General features: G+C 48.8%; 9 protein-coding genes across 9 annotated transcripts; 3 read left to right on the forward strand and 6 right to left on the reverse strand.

The window, feature by feature from the left end:
- Positions 1 to 43: 43 nt before the first annotated feature.
- On the forward strand, positions 44 to 2,397 carry K441DRAFT_682931 (putative biotin apo-protein ligase; the record flags this gene model as incomplete). Its single annotated transcript, XM_067651637.1, has 5 exons — positions 44 to 80; positions 132 to 774; positions 823 to 1,449; positions 1,532 to 2,116; positions 2,208 to 2,397. 5 exons carry the CDS (start codon positions 44 to 46, stop codon positions 2,395 to 2,397), a joined length of 2,082 nt encoding a protein of 693 aa, XP_067496485.1.
- Positions 2,398 to 2,758: 361 nt separating this feature from the next.
- K441DRAFT_596684 (Oxysterol-binding protein) lies at positions 2,759 to 4,122 on the reverse strand (the record flags this gene model as incomplete). The annotated part of the gene is made up of 4 exons (XM_067645035.1): positions 2,759 to 3,436; positions 3,467 to 3,599; positions 3,653 to 3,972; positions 4,024 to 4,122. 4 exons carry the CDS (start codon positions 4,120 to 4,122, stop codon positions 2,759 to 2,761), a joined length of 1,230 nt encoding a protein of 409 aa, XP_067496486.1.
- A 2,091-nt stretch (positions 4,123 to 6,213) lies between these two features.
- On the reverse strand, positions 6,214 to 6,731 carry K441DRAFT_20263 (uncharacterized protein). The gene has a single exon (XM_067640494.1). It carries the CDS (start codon positions 6,598 to 6,600, stop codon positions 6,268 to 6,270), a length of 333 nt encoding a protein of 110 aa, XP_067496487.1. The 5' UTR covers positions 6,601 to 6,731; the 3' UTR covers positions 6,214 to 6,267.
- A 702-nt stretch (positions 6,732 to 7,433) lies between these two features.
- Positions 7,434 to 9,018, forward strand: K441DRAFT_671491 (uncharacterized protein). The gene has a single exon (XM_067650428.1). It carries the CDS (start codon positions 7,740 to 7,742, stop codon positions 8,781 to 8,783), a length of 1,044 nt encoding a protein of 347 aa, XP_067496488.1. The 5' UTR covers positions 7,434 to 7,739; the 3' UTR covers positions 8,784 to 9,018.
- Positions 9,019 to 11,635: 2,617 nt separating this feature from the next.
- Positions 11,636 to 13,266, reverse strand: K441DRAFT_691394 (cyclopropane-fatty-acyl-phospholipid synthase; the record flags this gene model as incomplete). The annotated part of the gene is made up of 7 exons (XM_067652477.1): positions 11,636 to 11,761; positions 11,821 to 12,328; positions 12,358 to 12,539; positions 12,582 to 12,658; positions 12,730 to 12,766; positions 12,995 to 13,148; positions 13,181 to 13,266. 7 exons carry the CDS (start codon positions 13,264 to 13,266, stop codon positions 11,636 to 11,638), a joined length of 1,170 nt encoding a protein of 389 aa, XP_067496489.1.
- A 445-nt stretch (positions 13,267 to 13,711) lies between these two features.
- On the forward strand, positions 13,712 to 15,137 carry K441DRAFT_623782 (ribonuclease H1 small subunit). Its single transcript, XM_067646055.1, has 4 exons — positions 13,712 to 14,235; positions 14,287 to 14,361; positions 14,411 to 14,670; positions 14,717 to 15,137. Exons 1-4 carry the CDS (start codon positions 14,109 to 14,111, stop codon positions 14,765 to 14,767), a joined length of 513 nt encoding a protein of 170 aa, XP_067496490.1. The 5' UTR covers positions 13,712 to 14,108; the 3' UTR covers positions 14,768 to 15,137.
- On the reverse strand, positions 14,695 to 16,657 carry K441DRAFT_20335 (uncharacterized protein). The gene is made up of 4 exons (XM_067640498.1): positions 16,601 to 16,657; positions 16,086 to 16,545; positions 15,765 to 16,036; positions 14,695 to 15,712 (listed from the first exon to the last, which is right to left on the reverse strand). Exons 2-4 carry the CDS (start codon positions 16,418 to 16,420, stop codon positions 15,057 to 15,059), a joined length of 1,263 nt encoding a protein of 420 aa, XP_067496491.1. The 5' UTR covers positions 16,421 to 16,545; positions 16,601 to 16,657; the 3' UTR covers positions 14,695 to 15,056.
- Positions 16,658 to 18,000: 1,343 nt separating this feature from the next.
- On the reverse strand, positions 18,001 to 18,790 carry K441DRAFT_691396 (carbohydrate esterase family 4 protein; the record flags this gene model as incomplete). The annotated part of the gene is made up of 3 exons (XM_067652478.1): positions 18,001 to 18,171; positions 18,217 to 18,579; positions 18,620 to 18,790. The coding sequence occupies 3 exons, from the start codon at positions 18,788 to 18,790 to the stop codon at positions 18,001 to 18,003; spliced, it is 705 nt and encodes a 234-aa protein (XP_067496492.1).
- A 486-nt stretch (positions 18,791 to 19,276) lies between these two features.
- K441DRAFT_671500 (uncharacterized protein) lies at positions 19,277 to 19,756 on the reverse strand (the record flags this gene model as incomplete). Its single annotated transcript, XM_067650429.1, has 1 exon — positions 19,277 to 19,756. A coding segment is annotated over exon 1 (282 nt), but the record flags the coding sequence as incomplete, so codon positions are not given.
- Between the last annotated feature and the right edge of the window lie 1,376 nt (positions 19,757 to 21,132).

Below are 21,132 nucleotides of genomic sequence, written 5' to 3' on the forward strand. Positions count from 1 at the left end.
AGCTCGGGAGCTATCGCAGTGCACTTCGACGCTGTGAGTAGCAATGGCAAGCAAGCGGATGAATGTGCTTGTATATTCGGGTAAAATCAGTTTCCGAACCATTTGAAATTTATATTAATGAGTGTATCAAGGCAACGGAAGCACTTCAGAATCAGTCCGCCACTGCTTATACACCTTACGCCGCCTACTCTCTCCTAACTATGCTATTATTCCTATTACAGGAGATACGATTATCAAGGAACCTTGGTCTGCAACATGTGCTCTCTTAGTGTTCCCTGGAGGTGCAGATTTGGGCTACTGTTGGACCCTTAATGGAGAAGGCAATCGGCGGATTACTCAATATGTTAATCGTGGGGGTTGCTACCTTGGGTTCTGTGCAGGTGGCTACTATGGCTCAGCGCGGTGCGAATTCGAGGTCGACGATAAGGAGATGGCAGTGGTAGGAGACCGTGAGCTTGCCTTCTTCCCCGGTATTTGCCGTGGACTGGCGTTTCCCGGGTTCGTTTACCATAGCGAAGCGGGCGCCCGTGACGTAGAGTTGCAGATTAACCGCGCAATATTTCATGGCACAAAAACGAGTCTTCTGGACAATTTCCGATCTTATTACAACGGCGGTGGGGTCTTTGTTGATGCTAAGAAATTGGAAAGTCGAGGGGTCGAAATTTTGGCGAGCTATACTGAAGAGCTCAAAGTGGACTCTGGAGAGGGAGCCGCAGCAGTCATTTACCGCAAAGTTGGTGAAGGAGGCATTATCCTAACAGGCCCTCATCCTGAGTAATTTGATCTCCGCTCCTGGCTAATTGCTTGACTAATTCCGACTAGATTCGCGGCTGTGAACCTTAGCAAAGCTAATAACCCTCCCTCTTATGGCTCCGCGATCGATGCAATAGCATGNTCGGATGCAGCACGTGTTTCATTCCTGAAAGCTTGTCTGCAGAAGCTTGGCTTACAGGTCAATGATAAAGAACAAGCGGTACCATCCCTCTCCCGCCTCCATCTCTCGGCTCATCAAGCGTTAGATGTCTCAGAGCTCATCTCGTCCTGGCAAGAAATCATTACTCTAGTCGATAGCGAGGAGCACATCAAGGCGGAAAACGATACGTTTCATCTCGAAAAGCCTGATGCATGGCTGATGGACAAACTTACCAAAGCGGTGACTGCAGTTCTGCCCGCGGTTTCTACGGGGGAGAAGATGGAGGCGGAGAAGACGGACGAGGAAGATGAGACTGCAACTGGTGATAAGATTATCGACTATGATAGAGTAATCAAGAAAGTAATCATGCATGAGAGAGAGCTCCCATCAGGTCGAGAGACACCCTGCTTTAACCACCACGGCTACTACGCAAATCTTGCTCACTACCACTCCAAATGTGCTAATTCAGAACCTGAATTTGGCAAACACCTCTTATATGGCGAAGTAGTCACTAGCACTAACACGCTACTAGAAAAGTATGTTCATATAGCATCTTAAGGCCTTCGTCTCCCCATTCAAAAAATATCTATTCCCCCGGCACCCGCTAACATCCCCTAGAAACCCCAAACTCCTCAGGCACCTTCCCCCCGGCTTCACCGCAACAGCAACGACCCAGATCGCCGGCCGCGGCCGCGGCTCCAACGTCTGGGTCGCGCCGCCCGGCGCGCTCATGTTCAGCACCGTGCTACGGCACCCAATCATGCTCACGCAATCCGCTCCCGTCATCTTCATTCAATACCTCGCCGCATTGGCCATCGTGCGCGGCATCCGCTCCTACGCGCCGGGCTACGACGTGCTGCCCGTGAAGCTGAAGTGGCCGAACGACGTCTACGCGCTGGATCCCACGTCATCAGGAAACGGCAAGAACAAGGCCGATTTCGTCAAGATCGGCGGGATTCTAGTAAACTCGTCCTACGCCGGCTCGGATTATACGCTGGTGACGGGCATCGGGATCAATGTTGCAAACGCGGCGCCAACGACGAGCCTAAATGCTTTGGCTGCAAAGGCCGGGTTGAAGGCATTCCAGATGGAGAGGCTACTGGCGGGGATTTTGGCAAGTTTTGAAGAGGTCTATAGGCGCTTTTGCTCGAAGGGGTGGGATAGGGAGTTGGAGGGGGAGTATTACGACAGCTGGTTGCATACGTAAGTGAATTCCTTTTGTATTGCCGCACCATTAGTATGACCGTTGTTAGTTCGTAAATGAATCTGGCAGCTGACATGTTATATTGCATAGGGATCAAATCGTCACGCTTGAAGTCGAGGGTGGTATCCGTGCAAGAATCAAGGGCATCACTCGCGACTGGGGTCTTTTGCTCGCAGAAGAGCTGGGCTGGGATGATCGATCCACGGGTAAGATATGGCAGCTGCAAAGCGACAGCAATAGTTTCGATTTCTTTAAAGGTTTAGTGAAGCGAAAAGTTTGATATCTGACTTCTACAATTACATGTTGTGAGGAAAAGCGGAAGAAAACAGGTCATAGCTTCGGATACTAATGGTAAGGCTGCATAACAGGGCGGCGAAAGGGTGTGTGAAGACGGATTTGATACATAAATTGATCATTGAGGATTAGGGATAAAGGTGTAGTGTAACCTTTCTCTCCAGCTTCTACTTTTTCAGGCCTATAACCAAACCCAGCCCAACCAGCCTTATTGATTTCGCACCCGAGCCGGTCCTTACTTTACCCACAATGACCCATACCGACTGTGACGCCGGTTTCTTTGGTAAGAACTATTAGAATCAGTATTAAGAAAACCGCCATATCTCATGAATGATGTATTGATAAAGCTACTGTTGTCGGAATGGCGGTCGCAAATTTTTTGCCTTCTCCGGATCAAACATCCAAATTCCATTTGTCGAAGTATCGTTGATACTCTCACCAATCGTCTTCGAAAGTGCATCGAAAACCGGATGTGTTTCTGCACGAGTGAAAAATCGGCGTTCCCACTCGCGACCCTCGTCTTTTTCCTTCTTCCTCATGTCGCGTTGCTGGTTCTCGATGATGGACTTTTCATATGATGTCGTGTCCATATCTCCCTTTGAGATGGCTTGCGCGACTTTTTGCCACGCGCGGCGCGACTCCATTTCATCTTGCTGTTCGACTGGTGCCACGATAAGTTGGGTAGTTTTCGTGACATTTGGGTCAAAGTTATCAACGACTTTTTTGCTTTTGGCATCACAGATTGTAAAGGAGCCAGTCCATTGGCCGCTAATTGTGTAAATCGGCTCTTTTTCTCTGCCTTCGGGATACAGAGATGCGGTGAAGCTGTTCTTCTTTCCAGAGAGCCAGCCCTTGCCGGAATAATCGATTCTGGCAGTGTAACCGGACGAGGATTGAATATAGCTTGATTTGTTCAACTCAACATAAGGTGAGCCGGTTATGAGGCCTTCTATGTGGAGGGAGGGAAGGGTAATGAGGTAGTCTTCGCTGAACGCGTCGATATGGAAAATGGCGTGGCCAATTTGCTACATGGATAAATTTCAGAGCTGCTTGACGTAACATTTGCGGAAGGAAAATACCTTGACGTTGATCGTATTAGAAAAAGAAGCTTTCTGCGCGTTATATCCTTGCAACCTAATACCATATTTTCTGTTCCAAATGCAATAGCCAGTTACTGGCGGGTGGTGGCTATCAGAAAAAATGAGCACGTGTCGCAAAAATTAAATATTGGCACAGCCTACCTGACTTGCTCGCTAACTAGCTGAGTAGTGCCCGCATCATCCTCCCATCGTCCGAGAAATAGCTCGCCTAAGAAGGGGTTAAGGGGCTTCTTCTCACTTCCAAGTTTCTCATTCCGACTGCTGTATTGTTGCTTCAGTGTGCTTAAGAACCACTTCAGCACAAGCATGGCACGCTTTGCGGGGTCTTGTTCACTTGCTGGAGCTACGAACACCGAGGGATGTTCTGCCCAGTAAGAAGAGTATTCGACAAGGGAAGTGGTAGAGAGGATGAAGGGTGGTGCAGTTATAGATGAGAGATCGCCATTGAACGAGGCAATAGACTAGATGGACGTAGTTAGCACAGCTTTCATAATAACTCAGACATTCATTACCTTGAGGAATGAAGTCCATGATCCTTTGGACTGGGGTGGGACTGCTGAGGCACCGTTTTTGGTGGTTGTAGTGTCGCAGCTCCCACCATTAGAAGCCATGGCGAATTAAATACAGTAAGTTTATATGTCCGAGAGTGAGTAGTATCATGGCGAATTAAATACAGTAAGTTTATATGTCCGAGAGTGAGTAGTATCATGGCGAATTAAATACAGTAAGTTTATATGTCCGAGAGTGAGTAGTATGAGGTTAGGGAGAGACTAGCGGTGTCGGTGGAAAACGAATGTTGTGGAGTGCAAGCTTAACGGCGTGTGCATTGTGGCTGAGGAGTAGCGACGCGACGTCATCCAAGGGCAACACACAGGTCCGTCCTAGCTCCATCGAGATCACTTTCAGGTAAAGTAAGAGAGAAGTCTTAACATATTCAGGGCATTAGCTTATAAAAGTAGCTTAGGGGCTGCAATTGGAGGCAACCTAGTTCAAAGAACCGAATTTTATCCCTTCCGACGGCGAAGTCGTATGAGAGTGGACCGTGCGCGAACACCGTGATGACACGGAGCCTTGATCCCATTGATTCTATTGGCTGGCTTTATCGATAACCATAGGACACCGATACTTGATTTCTCTTCACTTATGACTCTACGAGTGAAAATGGGTCTACAAGGATCAACAATCTGCAAGGCCGCCGATCATACTCCACACTCCATGATTTTCCCGCTGTGGAACATCACATAAGTCAATTAATGCCGCGTAATAGGGCTACTTTTATTGGAGCTGCTCAAAACCTAGGTATGGTCGCCTCGCTTATTCTATTCAAGCACCCCGCTGTTTTTGACCTCCCCGGTTCCATCCTCCCGCCACTGCTTCCTTCCTTTGCCTCCCTTCCCGTCTATTCCTATTTCCTCTCACCTCCCTGTGCTCTTCATGAGCGTATGACCGTCCGACAGCCACTCTTGCTCCGCCACCTTTTGCTCCGCCACCTTTTGCTATCCCATTTGGCCGCTCCGGAGCGTTACTGCCGCTTCACTAAACCTACTCCAACCGACTCTAATCACCTACTAACAGCTCAATAATCTTCCCTTAGCCGTAGTCCAAGCTCGAAGCTATACAATACCTCTTAAATCCTCTTTCCTTATCTCCATAACCCTGGTCTTTTCTCCTCATTCTTCTTTCGAGGGTCAATATTCCCAGACTTTGCTAACAAGCAAGCCAAGCTGGCTTGTAGGACGTGCGCAAATCGTGCATAGGTCATGATAAGCACCTTGCACGCTATCACGGACCTTATTGATGACCTTCCACGTGAGCTTCTACCAGGCATTGACCTTGGCGCGACTTGTACACGCCCACCAGCTTGCTTGACTTGCTTGTTAGCAACTCTAAATATTCCAAATCATTCAACACCTTGCCACCAGCTTAGATCTTACACTACGTTTCACTTTGCTTGCAGCCCGCTTCCTCATTATACTACCGTAACAGACTCACCGCGAGGTGCGCCTTTATGTTCATCTCCGGCCTACCTCTGGCTCCTTAGCTGCCCAACTAGCCTCAGGTTTTCTTACAACTCCCTTCTCTGGCATCTTCTTTCAGAGGCTTCCCACGAGCAAGTCGACCCTTCATTCTATTAGGGACTGCTCTCTATATCGCCATTAACCTTTCCCCTCGATTTTCTTCGCCCTGTTCTGTCTCGGATTCTCCACTTCTAAATCTAGCTTACCTCTTTAACTCATAGCCCTGCTCTTAACCCTAGTTCCAGCCCCAATTCCATGCACCGTCTTCTGCTCGAACAACCCGAACGCTTTAGCATAGCGATCGTGCCTCAGCAACTCGGGCTGGACACACAGTCTGGGCCAGGGAGAGCGGTCGGTGAAGAAGTCAGCAATGGGGCTTGAAGCTTTGGATGTCACGCATAGGCATACAATTAAATACCGCAACTTATGAGTTTAGAAACAACACCACAACGCCTACATCTTCTAATCCCACGCTACTACTAGCAATCTAGCTGAAGTCTCGACATCGATCCTCTTTCTGTCCGCCACTCGCAAGCTGCTTACACCCTATGCTATCATAACAATACCCCAACGCGGCAAAGGAAAAAGCGGTTCCGAAAGAATATCTTTCATCCATCCTAGACTACTCCATCCCCTATCGAAATCGAGGTGTCCGGAATAGTGTTCTGAGAAATTGTTATGATAATCCCCACCAACTAGCCAGTTGATACTTACTAATCTTGTCCAGGAGACATCTTCCTATCTAGCGTATCTGCAATGCGTGAGGCAGACACGATGGCCGCATGGCTCCATTCTCCCCATGTTGTTCAACGGATTCGTGCAATAGAAGTTGCCGTTGAAGTTGTTATGGTAGCATATATGACAGTGCCAGCCACGATCCACCATGTCCTGCCTGTAGCATTCATCTCTTCCGCATAGATTTGAGTCTGCGACGTCGGTAACCGTCCTGTCAACTCCGCACATGGTTGGCCTTCCAGTCCTCCGGTTAGTCCCCGCCCTGTTACAGTACAGGACCCCTGGCATTAAAACTCGGTGACCGCAACGGTACACTCTGTATTGGCGGCCGCACATTGTGGGAGAGGTTAACTAATTTGAAGCTAAGAAAAATAACGCGTGTTACGCGATTAAAAGAAGGTGGTTCAAAGGAGTAACGACACAAAAAGGGCTAAATTCAAGTTGATTCCAAGAGACAAATCTTCCCCAAGCATGGCCTTCTCTTATATTATTGCTCATCGTCAATATTGGTTCGCAGGGGTGACAGACATCGCGGGAGCACATTCGTTCAACCCCATGCTCTAAGTGTGCTCTCCAATTAGATCTCCACGCATGCATTTTAACGACAGAATATCAGACACATACGGCGCTTGTGGAAACTCGTCGTGGCGAGATGGCGAGAATTGACGCCGCTCCTGTGGCTATAACGAGGCGGAGTTTGTTGCATTAATCTTATACGCGCGCAGTTCTGGTGAAACTCAAGGCCAACGTTTGCTTTTGAAACTGTATTATACTGCGCCGCCCTCATGATGCAATTTTATATGCTGCCGAATTCTAGTAATTGGGTCTAGAATAGACTTGGAACATGTACGAGAAGTTGTAATTGGCGAGGGACGTGTCACGCCAACTGAGGCATTCTCGATCTCATAAGCGTTTTGTTAGGCGGTTGGCCGGGTGGGCTTAGCTAGAGAAGGAAATAGACGATGGTAAAAGCAGACCAAGAATCTATTCAGAAACTAATACTTAACGGACGGGAGGCGGCCCCGTCTCGCATATAAATAGCTGTGGGAGGCGTAGCTGTCCGACGGGGCAGTCAAGCAAAGTAACTATGCCCGAAGAGGAATCCGCCTAAACCAGAGGCGGATGTCCCATCCACTGCCAAATCTTGAGGCAGTCCCAACCGCTGCAACATAACTGTGTGTCTAATGCTACGCTTTTCCCGTCAATATCTCCGACCTACTGTGCCGCTCTAATCGATATCTGTGTCATATGTCCAAGTTACCGCTCGCTTACCTATCAGTCAAATCAGGAAAAGCTACCTTACTAGCGCCGTACTGGTAAAACGCACAAAGGGACGCACATTCACGCCCCAAGAAACTGACAACGACCTAACATCAACCATCCAAGTGACATCACCAGGCCCCACCGTTCACTATAGTACGTCGATCCTCCAAACCAAGCTCTCAAGTCACTCCCAATCTTTATCATTACCGGTCATGCCTCCGCAACCAACGTACCAGATCGGGCCAATTTGGAGCAGCGAGCGAAACACCGATGTTCAATTAAATGTTTTTGTTGGCGACAAACATTTCCAGATCGACCTATTCACCGCCAATTTTGAAGCCAGCCCAACGTTGCTAAAGGAGTACTTGCTCCATGTCAAACACTCGGATCCAGAGTATCTTCCGCCTTTACCAGAAAATCCAGACGACGATGATGAGTTCGTTGATCCCCTTGAGGAATTCTACGATTGGGCGATGAAGCCTTTTCTTCCTCTATTCCGCGAAATCCCTCCCTTAGATCCGGATCGACTGTACACGCTCCAGAATTGCTTGTTTCCCGAAAGATTAAGGTACACCCTGCAGCTAGCTGGCGATGAGTTGATTCCAGTACCGCTCGATGTCGCCGCAGATGGCCGCCCTGTCGGTGCTCTACTCCCTGCCTCCGCAAAGCTTGACGATTCCATGTTCCCACTTTATCGTCCAGATGATATCCACATTCGGCTTGACGATAACGCGATAGCCTTACCAACGCAGCCTGGCAAAGTGTACATCAAGGGACAGGATGTGTGTTTCTTCAAGCAGATCCTACCGGGAGACATTAGCATGACCGTTACAGAAATTTCTACGTACGCAAAGATTCATTCCGCCGAGCTTGGAGAGGATGTGCACGTCTCCCGATGCCTTGGTGTGGTTAAGGACGAGGCAACATCTCGAATAGTTGGGTTGCTGTTATCGTACATTGAATGCGAGAACAAGACACTGCTTTGCGCCGGACGGGGTCCTGAGCAATCCGCGCTACGCCAAAAATGGCTTAAGCAGATAACACATTCTCTTTACGAGCTTCATGCACGCCAAATAACCTGGGGAGACGCGAAACCGGATAACGTTCTTATTGACGTGCATGATGATGCGTATTTGATTGACTTTGGTGGTGGCTATACGCGCCGTTGGGTGGATAAGGAGTTGGTGAATACTATAGAAGGCGACTTACAGGGGCTTGGACGAATAGCGGAATACCTTTCTAAAGAACTTGCGTAATATCTAGAGATGGATGTAGAAGCGGACAATCTATGGTGGAATTAAGTTTAGGAGTTTAGGAATTGTGTTTGAGCACACTCGTTTTTATAGATAAGAACCTGGCGTTCAGGTCGCCATTTGCTTTTAAAAATTCTTGTTCATGGCTTGCTTTGACCTTGACTAAACTTTGTGCTTAGAAGACATAACTGTTGTGCTAAATAATTAGCCGCCTATTAACTAGTATTTATATAAAAACCTATATAGCATATAACTAGAATGTGTATACTTAAATTATAAATTTTGAATAGCAGGTCGTTGAGAATAGGTCTTGGACGACGCAGCAAGGAGAGCGAAATTCGGTTTTCTTGATTTGCTGAATTTTAAATTGCGTTGTCTGAATTTGGAACTAGCCAATTAACCAGCTTTAGATTTACAAGTTTTCGCGAACTTAGATTGCGATTTCTGGCTTTTATGTTTTAAGGACCCCAAACCAGCTCTTATGTCCCAAGGGCCCTAAACCGGCCCCCCTAACCCCAGAAATAGAAGAAAGAAAAACTTTATTAATAGCCTATGTAGTATCTTTTCTATAATAACTTAAAGGGGACTAATTCTGGCTTTAAAGTGTGGTCCGATCACTAACTGTGGAAAGGGTTTAATTATTTGTGCCATGTACACACCTTAGGCGAATCACGTGGCCGAAATTGCATTTTTGCCTAAGGCGGGTGCTGGTTAGTCGAGGACTGGGGTTCCAGACAGAAGTGGAAGCCATTCTGAGAGGTGATTGTGAGGGAAGAGAGTGTTCACAGCGGCTGACGAAATCCAAGTGGAGAAGGCTGAAAGACAGCCTCGCGACGCCATATTATGGTTTTCTTGTCGCTTTCAGATAAGGGCCTCCCACATCGATTTATATCGTTAGCCACACTGATGAGGACATTGCCAATCTGTGCACGGACTCCAAATATTTCTACCAACCTTTAAAAAAGCGGGACGAAACGTTCTCCAGAGAAACAACACCAAAAATGCCTCCATAGCAATGCCACCATGGACCTCAAGGACCTCTCTAGCAACTGGAAGAAGCTGCAGAAGACGCTCCAAAAAGACTCCCCCAAACCATATGCCCTAAAACCGACCCCGAACCCGCTAAAGCGCAAAAAGAGCTCGACTGAGCACCACACCGCAGCACCTCAGAACGGCGTGAAGCGGGCCAAACCCGCCTCCACCACCATCCCACCCTCCAAGAAACGCAAAATGGAGCCCTCCACAACCCCAATCTTACCATCCGCACTCACCAATGGCGACGACACCACCACCAACCCGCTCGCCCTCCTAACCCCCTCCCCCCACCATCCCGACATCCCAAACGCGGGCCTCTCCCCCACTACCACAGCAAGCAAATACATCGCGCTCGACTGCGAAATGGTCGGCATCGGCCCGGCGCCCTCCCTCTCCTCGCAGCTCGCGCGCGTCTCGCTGGTGAACTACCACGGCCACCAGCTCTACGACAGTTACGTGCAGCCGGTCCTCCGCGTGACCGACTACCGCACGCCCATCTCCGGCATCACACCGCACCACCTGCGCGCCGGCAGCGGCGCGCGGCCGTTCGCCGTCGTCCAGCAAGAGGTCGCCGCGCTGTTGCAGGACAGGGTCCTGGTGGGGCACGCGCTGCGACACGATCTCGCGGCGCTGCTGCTCGTGCATCCGAAATGGCATGTCCGGGATACGGCGCGGTATCCCGGGTTTCGGGCGCTGAGCGCGGGGAGGACGCCCGCGCTGCGGGAGCTGGCGGAGAGGGTGCTTGGGGTGACGATTCAGAGTGGGATGCATTCGAGTGTGGAGGATGCGAGGGCGGCGATGGCGCTGTTTCGGGGGGAGAAGGAGGGGTTTGAGAGGGAGGGTTTTAAGCGGTTTAGGAGGCCGAGGGAGGAGAAGGGGAAGGGGAATGGGGAGGAGGAGGGAGGGGAGGGGGATGCGGAGGCGAAGAAGAAAAAGAAGAAGAAGAAGAAGAAGAGGAAGGGAAAGAAGTGAGGGAGGGGGTGAAGTGGGTGTTGTATGGAGAGCAGAAATGCTCTGGGACGAAAGTCGAGGTCGAGTCTAGAACTGGATTTTTCGGGACTTTGAGACCGCTGGAGAAAATTCTAAGAGAATTGGACAAGCAAACCATACTAGAGTTCACGGAGACTGGGAGAAGCACTGCAGATGTCTCCGACGCAGCACCACTGATAAGTCGACATTGGGCTATCTGTAACGTTAAGTAGGAGGAGGGGCGAATCTACGCTAAGAGAACTAGAGCTTTATGTCAACAGGAGAAATGGACGGCCGCGAGGTGGATTGAGATTCTGTCCACGATCATGAATAGGGTTACTACGTACGGGACATTAAAGAGCAAAATCATCCAATTAAATAAAACAATTCAACGGCGAGTTCGCGTAACACGCCTCCAAGATCTACTCCCATAACACCAGTCCTCTTCTTCACAGCCAGATACCCCTAGCATCTCCAGCATTCCACAAATTCTCACCCCTTATAGCACTCATCAAAACCCCAAAGCAAGTCTCAAGGGTGAAGATAATCTAATTCATCACAACGCTCTCCACCACCTTATTGGTATCATCAACATCACAAAGCACATACTCCCGCTCCACCCCAACTGAACTCCAATTCTCACAAGGCCGTCCCTCCGCCACAACCGTGACATCCAGCCGCCCTCAGCCAAAATCACCAGGACGCCCGCCCCTCCCCGTCTCGCTAAACAACCTTGACTCGGCCCTACGCCACTAGATTCAGCAAACCGCAAATCGCAAGCGTGAAAAGGGCTCTTAGGCTAGAGCGCGAGTAAGAGCAAGTCTATAGGCACGCTCAGCGGGGTGTTCAAATTACAACGGCACATCCTCCATCAACTCTGCCACGCCCTCCACAATAACCACAACGTCGCCCAGCGTCCTCGTCGCGAACCCGGCCTCCGAATACGCGAAATAGCACTTCCACTTCTTCCTGAAAACCTCCACGTCCCGCCCCCTCCCCCCATCCCCGCATGCTCGCGCCGCAGCGCCGGCCGGACCTCCGCGCCGAACTCGCGCAGGAACGCCTCGCGCCACAGCCGCAGCGCCTTCGCGTAGTGCAAGCCGATATTCTCGACGCCGTCGACGATGAGGGCGCCGCGCGAGCTGGCCGCGATGGCGGAGACGAGCCGCGCGACGGCGGGCAGGTGGCCGCCGGGGAAGGTGCAGTAGCTGCAGTAGCGGATGAAGTCGTCGGAGCGGGCGTAGGCGGCGTGGCGGGCGTTGGGGATCGTGATGCACTGGAAGACCGCCACCCCGCCGTCGCGCTTCAGCAGGCGGTCGATGCCGGCGAAGTGGGTTTCTAGGTGTGCCGTGCCGACCGCCTCGAGCATCTCGATGCTGATGATCTTGTCATAGGACCCCGTGGCCGGGGTCTGGAGGTCGCGGTAGTCGGTCTGCTGCACGGTGATTCTGTGCGCGAGTCCTGCGGCCCGGATGCGCTGCTCGGGGCTGAGCGTTGTGGTGGCTACGGTGCAGCCGGTCTGCTGCACGGCTTGGGTGGCGAAGCTGCCCTAGCCGGTGCTGATCTCGAGGACGTGGTCGGTTGGCTTGGTGTGTCAATGAAGCGCTGCAGTTTGTGCCTCTGGGCGTCTTCGAGCGACTCAGTGGCGGAGCGGGGGTCGGATTTGGGCAGCCATATCGGGCACGAGTATGTCATGTCTGGGGAGAGGAAGGCGGAGAACATGTCGTTGCTGTCGTAGTGGGCGCTGACGTTGAGCTCGGCGTTTTTAAGGCTGTTGCTTCTTTAAGCTATTCCTACGAAGCTGTTGCTCATGGTGGAAGTGAGTGTGGAGCCATTGGATAGTTGGAAGCGGTTGAGAACGAAAGGTTGTGGGGCTCGTAAGCGGTTGAAGCATTGCAGCTGGAGTCGCGGGACTTTGCTTTGAAGAACTCGGTCAGATCTGGACAGGACACTTCTTCAAGCATGTAGCTTTCTGAAAAGCCCTGCGTTTTGTCAGCCTATAATCCAACCATCACAAGGCCTGTGTCAAAAGAATTCGCATGCTGGACGTGCTTCAAGGAGCAGCCATGATGGCTCTAGAAGCAATAGCCACATCTGAACGTGTACCACTGCCTCAATTCTGGTGTTCTCGATTTCCTTTCCGGAGCTGTGTGGCGGTTGGGCACGATTGCCGAAGCATTCTAAACAGAGATGTAGAGTAGCTGACATACCATGTTAGCTAAGAGCACCAGTCGAAACCAGAACTTCTCATCATGAACGTGTAGAAGTACCACCGGGTAACCAGGCTGCGCTTTTGGATTTCCGCAAATAGCCAAAGCCTCTTCTGAATCGCCATCGTATATTGCCAGACGGCCAAACTCAATACTTTGGAATAAGATAGCACTGCGGTCCCGGACAATGACACGAGAGGTCCCCATGCTTGTGCCTGAGCGGGGTTCCATAGCGTTTGGACGCACTCGAGGAGCGGATTAACGAGAGCCATTGGATTTATGTGGAACTTTTGAGAGTGTCAAAATGAAAGATTATAAGTAAGGGACAAGGTATGCTGGAACGTGTACGAAAGCAAATCAAAGAGCCAAAGAGCAGTGATGAACAAAGAGATGAAATAAATGACGCTCTCTATGAATTAAAAAAGTTGTCGCCGGGACCCTTGCAGGGAGTTTCTGTTACTACTACGAACGTTGTTGACGAGGTAATACCGGAAGAGCATGAGCCGAGCAGTGGCTGCCATGACTGCACTCTCAGGTCGACTCACTTGTGGGAAGGCGGAGCGTGCAAAATGTGTTGAAATCGGTTGAGATGCAGAATCAACAACAGGCTCTTCGCCTTCTAGCCATTCGATGACGTTTTCGCGCCTGCTGCGAGTCGGGACAGAATACGGCGCGGTAGATGCACGTGCGCCGATCGATATTAACACTGATTAGCGGCATCGTTGCTGGCGCTTTGTGCGACGATGATGAGGTCTATGGGATCTTCCGTTTTCGATCGCAGGGTTTAATGCTATGTAGGGCCCTGCATGGTGGAGGCAGTTGTAGGGTGTCTTCTCCGGCATCTGAATCCCCCACATGTTGCAGCAGTGCCCATTTGACGTTTTCTATGCCTCAACGAGCCTGGGCAATGTCAATTCGCCCTGACAAAGTCCGACATCAGAGTTACATTCAGCCTGCTCCATCACGCCCATTTCAGCCGTCATGCGAGCTCTTTCCCTTCGCATCTGCATGAAAAAAAAGCTTAGCACGGCCAAGCGAGATGCATCTAATCTAATCTACATGCGTCCCACCAGACGCGAAAAGTCGCGACCTTCCTACAACTCCAGTATCCATCATGTTAGCCATACAGCAATCCGACACCAAATCTACTAAATGTGCTCTAAATATCATTCCATGTCGTCTTGACCATGATGGCTCCGTCAATGCCACCAAAAGATATTGGAACCCTGAAGTTGAGACTGGTGCGCAACATTAAGATACACGACCTATTACCGATAACCTGACTCTGCTAGATGGCACAAACACCGCTTATTTCCGCGGACGCAAGTTGAAAGGAAAGAATCTCAAAATACCGGATGGCTACCGGGGTACGTTTGCCCATTAGACTCTCCCAAAGTCTTAACTGATCTTGTATAGGCTCTGTCTTGAACATTACCGACAAAGTCGCTCCACAGATAAACAGTGAGAAAAACAATAGCTCTAATGATAATGAGGAGGATGAGGATGAGGATGAGGATGAGGATGAGGATGAGGATGAGAAGCCTGCCGAGGTTAAACTTGCCGAAGAGGTTGGCTCTTTTGACGAGATAACCATATGGAGTCACGAGTCAATGCCGTTGGAGACGGACGACCCTTACTTGAAAGGAGTACAAGAGTGGATGGCTTTTGCCAAAGCGGTATGTTAAGCTGCTCTCATGAACATGTCGGTGCTAATTCCGTTAGATGCATTGTTCCGACGAAGAAAATTCAAGCACGGGCCCGAGGAGCTCCTGAATTATGGCAGGCGTTTGTTCATTAAAGAAAGCATATTTGGAGTTTGTGGTTGTTTAAATTTGGGTATCACTGATCTCGTCGCTTTGCAGGCAATAGATATCAAATTTACATGAGAAGAAGGAAAACTCAGAACGTTCAGATAACAGTATATCAGAAGTTTCATAACGTTACCACGCACCCCCAACCCGCCTGAAACAAACATTGGTTCCCATAAGGAACCCAACGCCCCCTCCGAAACCTCTACCCGAAATAATAAGGCACAAACAGTAGTCAACTTACGTTCTAGAACTCACTTAGCGCCCCTGGCTACGTGGAGAAATTGGTCGGTTTGGTGGCTTGCGCTCTGAGAGGGCCGGGAGGAGAGGCAAATATCCTGTTCCGGCGGATTCATTTCTGCACTGGAATCGGCGTCAGTAGAATGTGCCTTTCTGCTCTTTGAAGTACTCGAACGACCTGATGCCGCTGCTGCATTAGATCCGCTAGATGGCGACATCTGTACAGCGGAGGCAATACTGACTGAATGTGAATCTCGGGTATTAGAGAAAGAGGAAAGAACTGTTCGTGCTTGCACGGTAGAGTCTCGAGGCGAAGGCCCATCGCGTTCTTGATCTTCAGTTTCCTTTGAAGTACTACCAGTATCCTGTGGTTTTGCTTTAAATCCCTCATCCATACGCAATGGGTCATCGCTCAATAGCCCCTTAGGAATACGCTTTGCTAGTACTATTTGATGGTATGATTTCAGAAGACTGTCCTGGCAATTGTGGACTAAATTCATCAGAAGACTGTGCAGCTGCTCCTTGAATGGTTCCACCTCCTTGTCCATAACTCTTTCAAGTTGTATCTTTACAACCTGTGGCAGCTCGCGCCTAGAATATTCTTCGAACCCAACAAATTCGGACACTGACATCTCATCCCCACCGTTGGTAGTCTGATCATATTCAAAATCTGCCGACTTCGATTAGCTAGTTTCATATTTACGCAAATTCTAATGTCTTACAGGGTGATGGCATCACCGAGGGGTCGTCATCTGGAAACAGTATTCGATAGACTGCCTTCCACTTATCTTCTTCGGATTGCACGTCTGCCGACCGCTTTTTACTTCTCAATTTTTTCTCCTGCTCTTTATTCATGCCCTGCATCCGCGCATTTTCTCGAATCTCGCAACTTGGTGCAGATCTCAAATGTGCATTAAGGTCAGATTCGACAGTAAAAGACTTGCCACATCTAGGGCATTGGATCGGCAAAGAATGAGCCCTGTACAAATGCTCCCTGGTGGCCGATTAGCCACTGTACAGGAATATGCAACATGAAAACTAACTTTAACCGGTGGATAGTGGTAAATCCTGGGAACCTGCAGGATCTCGATCCGAAGGTTGAGCCTCGATACAACCTTGGATTTCGTTTGAAAAACGGGCATGCTAGCCTGGTAGAAATGCTTCGATTGCTGTCCGAAGAAGCCGTATTAACCTTACGGATTTTCTCTAAGCTATTGTCTTCATTGCATGGCTCGTCTCGGCCTTTGAGACCGCGTTTACGTTTTTCAGATATGCCCTTATCAGACAAGGGACTGGCAGCTAACGTTTCGGTTTTTTGGAGGCTAGGAGAGCTCCAGCCTTCGTGTGATGCGCCAAGAGTAGAGACCTGATCTACCATGAGATAAATTCTGAAATGCCTCTTCCGCTTCTTCCCGACGATGTGTGAACCGGCAGAAAATTTCTTTGATGAAGGCCACTTGGTATGCGTTTGCTAACTAGAGGGCCGCTCATGGAATGCGCTGCCTATAATTTTCGTGAGCGAGGGTAGGTATGAATCATTTTGTGATAAAGCGTTTACCTCGATAGTTATCGGACCGAAGGCTTCTAAGAGGCTTACGGCGGAATAACTAAGGCCCGTTGAACAGTAGGTCTTGGCAGGTCGAATTTTTGATGTGGATGACCGCGAATATTGGGAAAATAGCTGAGCTGAGGACCTGGTGTGAAGAAAGGCAGGAGAAATGCGAACCATGCGCAAGGCGAAAAGGCGAAAAGGCGGCGGATGCCTAGATATACGTGGCGACCCCGTGAGGGTGCGTAATGCGCCGGGGTTTCGTGCGCAAGGCAGAAATGCGCGAATGCGCAAAACTACAGCGTTGCTTTCGTTTACCAATTCAACCAACTAGTTGCGTTCATATGACAAAAAAACCACAAGTCCTATTTATTTTAGCCAGATACCTTACTAATAGCTATAGAAAGTACAACTACCATAAATACTCTATACATTCGCCAAAAGATAACTACAATATAATCTAGGATTATGCGGTGTGTGAGATGAGTCCACCTAGGCACTCTGCCTAGAATTCCGGTCATTCTGCGGCGTTAGAAGATTAACAGCTGCTGATTGCTCCTAACTTTCTGTGGAGTGCATAGAACGCAGATATATTGCTATGACTCTTTGTCCACCGGTATATCCGGTCCCCCTACTTCAGGAGATTACTTCCCAAGCTCTAAAACCACAATCGTCGTCAATCTATAATTTAAATCCTAGTGAGTAAAAAGGAGCTCGATACGTCCTCTCGCACCGTTTTTAGGCGGTGTTCCGCTGCAGGATCGTCCTATCGTTATAACCTTGGTGCTGTTTTGGCACAATGGGAGAACAAGGGGGAGCCTAAGGGAAGTCAACAGACAAACAGGTCACCGAGTACGAACCACTTCTTATGGTGTTGATCCTTCGTGTGTCCCAATATTGATGCGTTTCTTCCTTTACGGCGCCTCTCGGAATAATCGGAATAGAAATTAATTTCGTGGGTATCATAGAACACCAAAATTTAAGTCGGAAAATTCCTCTCTAATGTTGTTACGCTACATCCACGATAGCCTAAACGTCCATGAGCGATTGTTAAACGGGATGCCGCCGTCTTCTCTGCAGTCACGAGAGGCGGAACTGCAGGAGATTATGGAAAGCTTGGATCAACTATATAGAGATTCTTCATGACGGACACCAGCTTGGCGCTTAAGAGATTACGAGGCCGCTGAAGGCTCATGCTCGGAGCTGATATTGGATACACTTTGGAAAGGGTTGCCTACCGCTCAGTGCCAGTGGTCACGTGGAGGAATTAATAATCTGTGCTATATCGGGACCGATGCTCACATGCTAAGCAAGTCGCCGTGGAATGCGTTATCTCGGTTATAAGCCACAACATAGATCAATCCTCCCTCATTAATGCTGAGAAAACCAGTATAATGTCTTCAGCGACATTATGCCTTTGTTTCCCTCAACAACTCTGTGATAGTGACTATGCGATAACCTCGACGCCGAATCTCGGGGAGCGCTCTACGCAGCATGGGAGCCGTCCATCTCCTGCGGTTATGGCAGATAATTATTCCACCGGGCCATAACATGCTCAGTATATGTCTCGCATTGATACGCTAGTAAGGAATCTGCGGATCGTGTGGATATATGCTGCCAAGAACCATTCGGTCGTCCAGTCTGCCCAGCATCTGACGCATCCTTTCGCTAAACAAGCCTGAACCCGGTCGAAAGCATTTAGAGGGAGGCTCTACATTAACGGCAGCGTATGTCCTATTAAGCAATCCTTCCACGGAGTGGATCTGCTCGACGAGAGTAGTGTCGCTAAGGGGTCGCGAAGGCTCGTCGTGCATTGCATGATTTCCTAGCTCATTTCCGTTGGGTATTAGGTCTTGTAATATCTGCTCATGTCCTGCAACTTGTGATCCAGTAATAAAAAAGGTGGCCGTTGCGTTGTTGGCTTTAAGGATCTGCATTATCTCTCCGGTATATTCGGACGGCCCATCATCAATTATGAGCGCCACAGTCTTTAAAGATGTCGAGGCTCGCCAGAGGGCATCTGGCCACCGGTGCTGGAAATACCGTATCAGAAAAGCCAGGTGGCTTGTATATCGCGTAGAAAGGTGCAATGAAAATGCAATTGGCACTTAGAAGGATGGGCATTGCCGTAATCCTAGAGCGCCGAGTTCTCCTACGGAGTTTGGGGGGCAATCGAAAAATTCGGGAGACATGAGACATGAAAAATCAGTGATTCATAACTTATGTGGATAGGGAGAAGGTGTTGTAAACGATAGCTGGGATCAGAGCAAGCTCGCGGCTACGGTAATAAGCGAACGCATTGTTGTAAAAGGATTACCTCAGCGAGCTCAGACGTGATTTTGGTTGGCGTGGATATTCTATTGGTCCGCTGTGCTAACTAACTCTTTATGGACGCGCCGCCAAAATCACGTCTAAGCCTATTTATTAAGACTCATTAAACTTAGGCCACTGCTAGTCATACGGGGTGCAGCTCGGGGGGGTCACGGAAAAACTCGGCAAGGTTAGAAAGTTTAATAGGGTCAGAACCTTTCTGACCCTTGTAGCAGGCTCTACGTAGCCGAAATAAGTGTCGGTTTGGGGCACGTGCGCACCCACCAAAATCATGCTTCACGATCATCGTTTACAACACCATAATACAGCCAAATCAATTCAATATCGAGTTATCTGCCCGTCAGCCCTAATGCACTCATGCAGGCGCTTCGTATACCAGCTGTACATCTCTGCAATCTTCTCCTGATCCACTTGATTCTCCCAAACATCTATAAAACGCTCCAATGCTGTATCCTCCTCTTCTACGCGCTTTGAATGGAACTTCTTCTTAACAGGATGGGCTAAGGACTCCACAATTGATAGATCTGGTGATAGACCAGGCAATGTTAGAAGCTTTAAGTCCCATTCCTTTGCCCAGGCTAAAGACTCCCTTGATTTATGCGCTGAATCTGCATCCTGATATAAAGTAATTCCCTCAATATTAAACTTTAAAAGAAGCCATGGCAACACCTGCTCGGTGTAGGCTTTTGAGCTCATTTTGCCCACCTGGTTATCTACCTCATATAAGAAGAACTTCTTCCAGGTCCTGCCAATAACAACAAAGACATTAAACAGTTTAAGATGCTTCTTCTCTCGGGCCTTCTCCTTTTCATCCTTTTTAGTAACTCCCTTCTTCCTATGAACATTCTGTGGCAAATAGCGGTAAAGATTACCACTCCTTCTCTTAATTCTATGGGTTTCTTCTGCACCTAAACCAAAGTGATATTNATCGNAAAAAGCAACATCATTCCAGTCCTTGGGATGGGGTCTTTCTTTTAGCTGTAAATAGCACCAATTCTTCCTTTTATCTGCCTGCTCTGGGTTAAGCCACTTCTCTTCCTCCATCTTTGCATTAATATATCCTTCATCCTCTTTCATAGCTCTTTGAATTGGCTTGTTTCCAAGAGGTTGGCGACCTATTCTCCGAGTTAGAACCATTGGAAGATCTTTGCAATTTGGGGCCTCTTGAACAATAGTCTGCCATGGGGCTGATTTTGAGTCTTGATTGAGATTAGGGTCGTCCAAATACACGGCAATAGCGTGGGTGTCTTCCTTTGTAAGGGCTCGATTTCTCCCTCTTGTTTCTGGCCTAGAATTGTGTGTAGTTCTGCATTGCTTTGAGGCTACAATACGTTGCTGAGAGCGCTCAGCAATTCCAGTAGCCTGCTGTATAATAGCTGGAGGAATAGCCTTGCCCAGTAATTGGCCAAAGATTTTGGCGTAGAGAACTCCTGTGCGTGGAGGAGTCTTTGGATGCTTATTTTCCCCAGCGTTGTGGTATAATTCTGGGGGTGGGGTAAAGTGTTTGGCCCGCATCTTTCGGGATGCAGGCTCCTTAGTGACTCGGGTCATAATTGGTAATTGCACCGAACGAATTTGGGTGCGAAATGGTGGTGTCGTGAGGTTTGTTATGATTGAGGCATGCTCAGGGGCTTTGTTTGGGTGGGGCGTGCACGTGCCCCAAACCGACACTTATTTCGGCTACGTAGAGAGGAGGAACTACGGTGGACTTGTCAATAGGCTAGGTATGTAGGTAAACAAGAAGTCAACAACGTAATAACAACTGGTGGAGTGGTTGCCCAACAGATTAACTCCAATTATATTCTAAGATTTACTATAAGGAGAGAAGAACTATCTGGGTAGGGACTGTGGTCCTTTAAATATACAACCGTACTCCTAAGAAATTGTAAGAGTATATATATTAGGTCCCGCCGCGCTTGCGACAAGTTCGCAAGCACTCTCAGTCTTTTTGGCCGTATGGCGACGTGGAGGCGGGCCACGTTACAGAAATCCTCCTTATACGTAAAGTACGTCTTATATATAAGGTATATAAGTTCCTCCCGTTCCTCTTATTTAATATATAGCACGTTATATAACCTTAGTTACTATTCCTTATTATATAGTTCTATTGGCTCTATTCTAAACTATACCTTAATTAACTAACTAGCTGCTTCCGACTCCTTTCTTAATAGTTATAATATTATACTTAAAGCGTCCGTAACACCATCTCC

Source organism: Cenococcum geophilum (genome assembly GCF_001692895.1).
Source record: "Cenococcum geophilum 1.58 unplaced genomic scaffold K441scaffold_101, whole genome shotgun sequence".
Taxonomy (NCBI): Eukaryota; Fungi; Ascomycota; class Dothideomycetes; order Gloniales; family Gloniaceae; genus Cenococcum; species Cenococcum geophilum.

Coding starts and splice junctions, on each gene's coding strand:
- K441DRAFT_671491 (XM_067650428.1), top strand. CDS start 7,740: ATGCCTCCGCAACCAACGTACCAGATCGGGCCAATTTGGAGCAGCGAG.
- K441DRAFT_20263 (XM_067640494.1), bottom strand. CDS start 6,600: ATGTGCGGCCGCCAATACAGAGTGTACCGTTGCGGTCACCGAGTTTTA.
- K441DRAFT_623782 (XM_067646055.1), top strand. CDS start 14,109: ATGTTAGCCATACAGCAATCCGACACCAAATCTACTAAATGTGCTCTA. Junction 14,236..14,286: donor GAACCCTGAAGTTGAGACTG/GTGCGCAACATT, acceptor TGACTCTGCTAG/ATGGCACAAACACCGCTTAT. Junction 14,362..14,410: donor AATACCGGATGGCTACCGGG/GTACGTTTGCCC, acceptor GATCTTGTATAG/GCTCTGTCTTGAACATTACC.
- K441DRAFT_20335 (XM_067640498.1), bottom strand. CDS start 16,420: ATGGTAGATCAGGTCTCTACTCTTGGCGCATCACACGAAGGCTGGAGC. Junction 16,037..16,085: donor ACCACTATCCACCGGTTAAA/GTTAGTTTTCAT, acceptor ATCGGCCACCAG/GGAGCATTTGTACAGGGCTC. Junction 15,713..15,764: donor CTCGGTGATGCCATCACCCT/GTAAGACATTAG, acceptor CGAAGTCGGCAG/ATTTTGAATATGATCAGACT.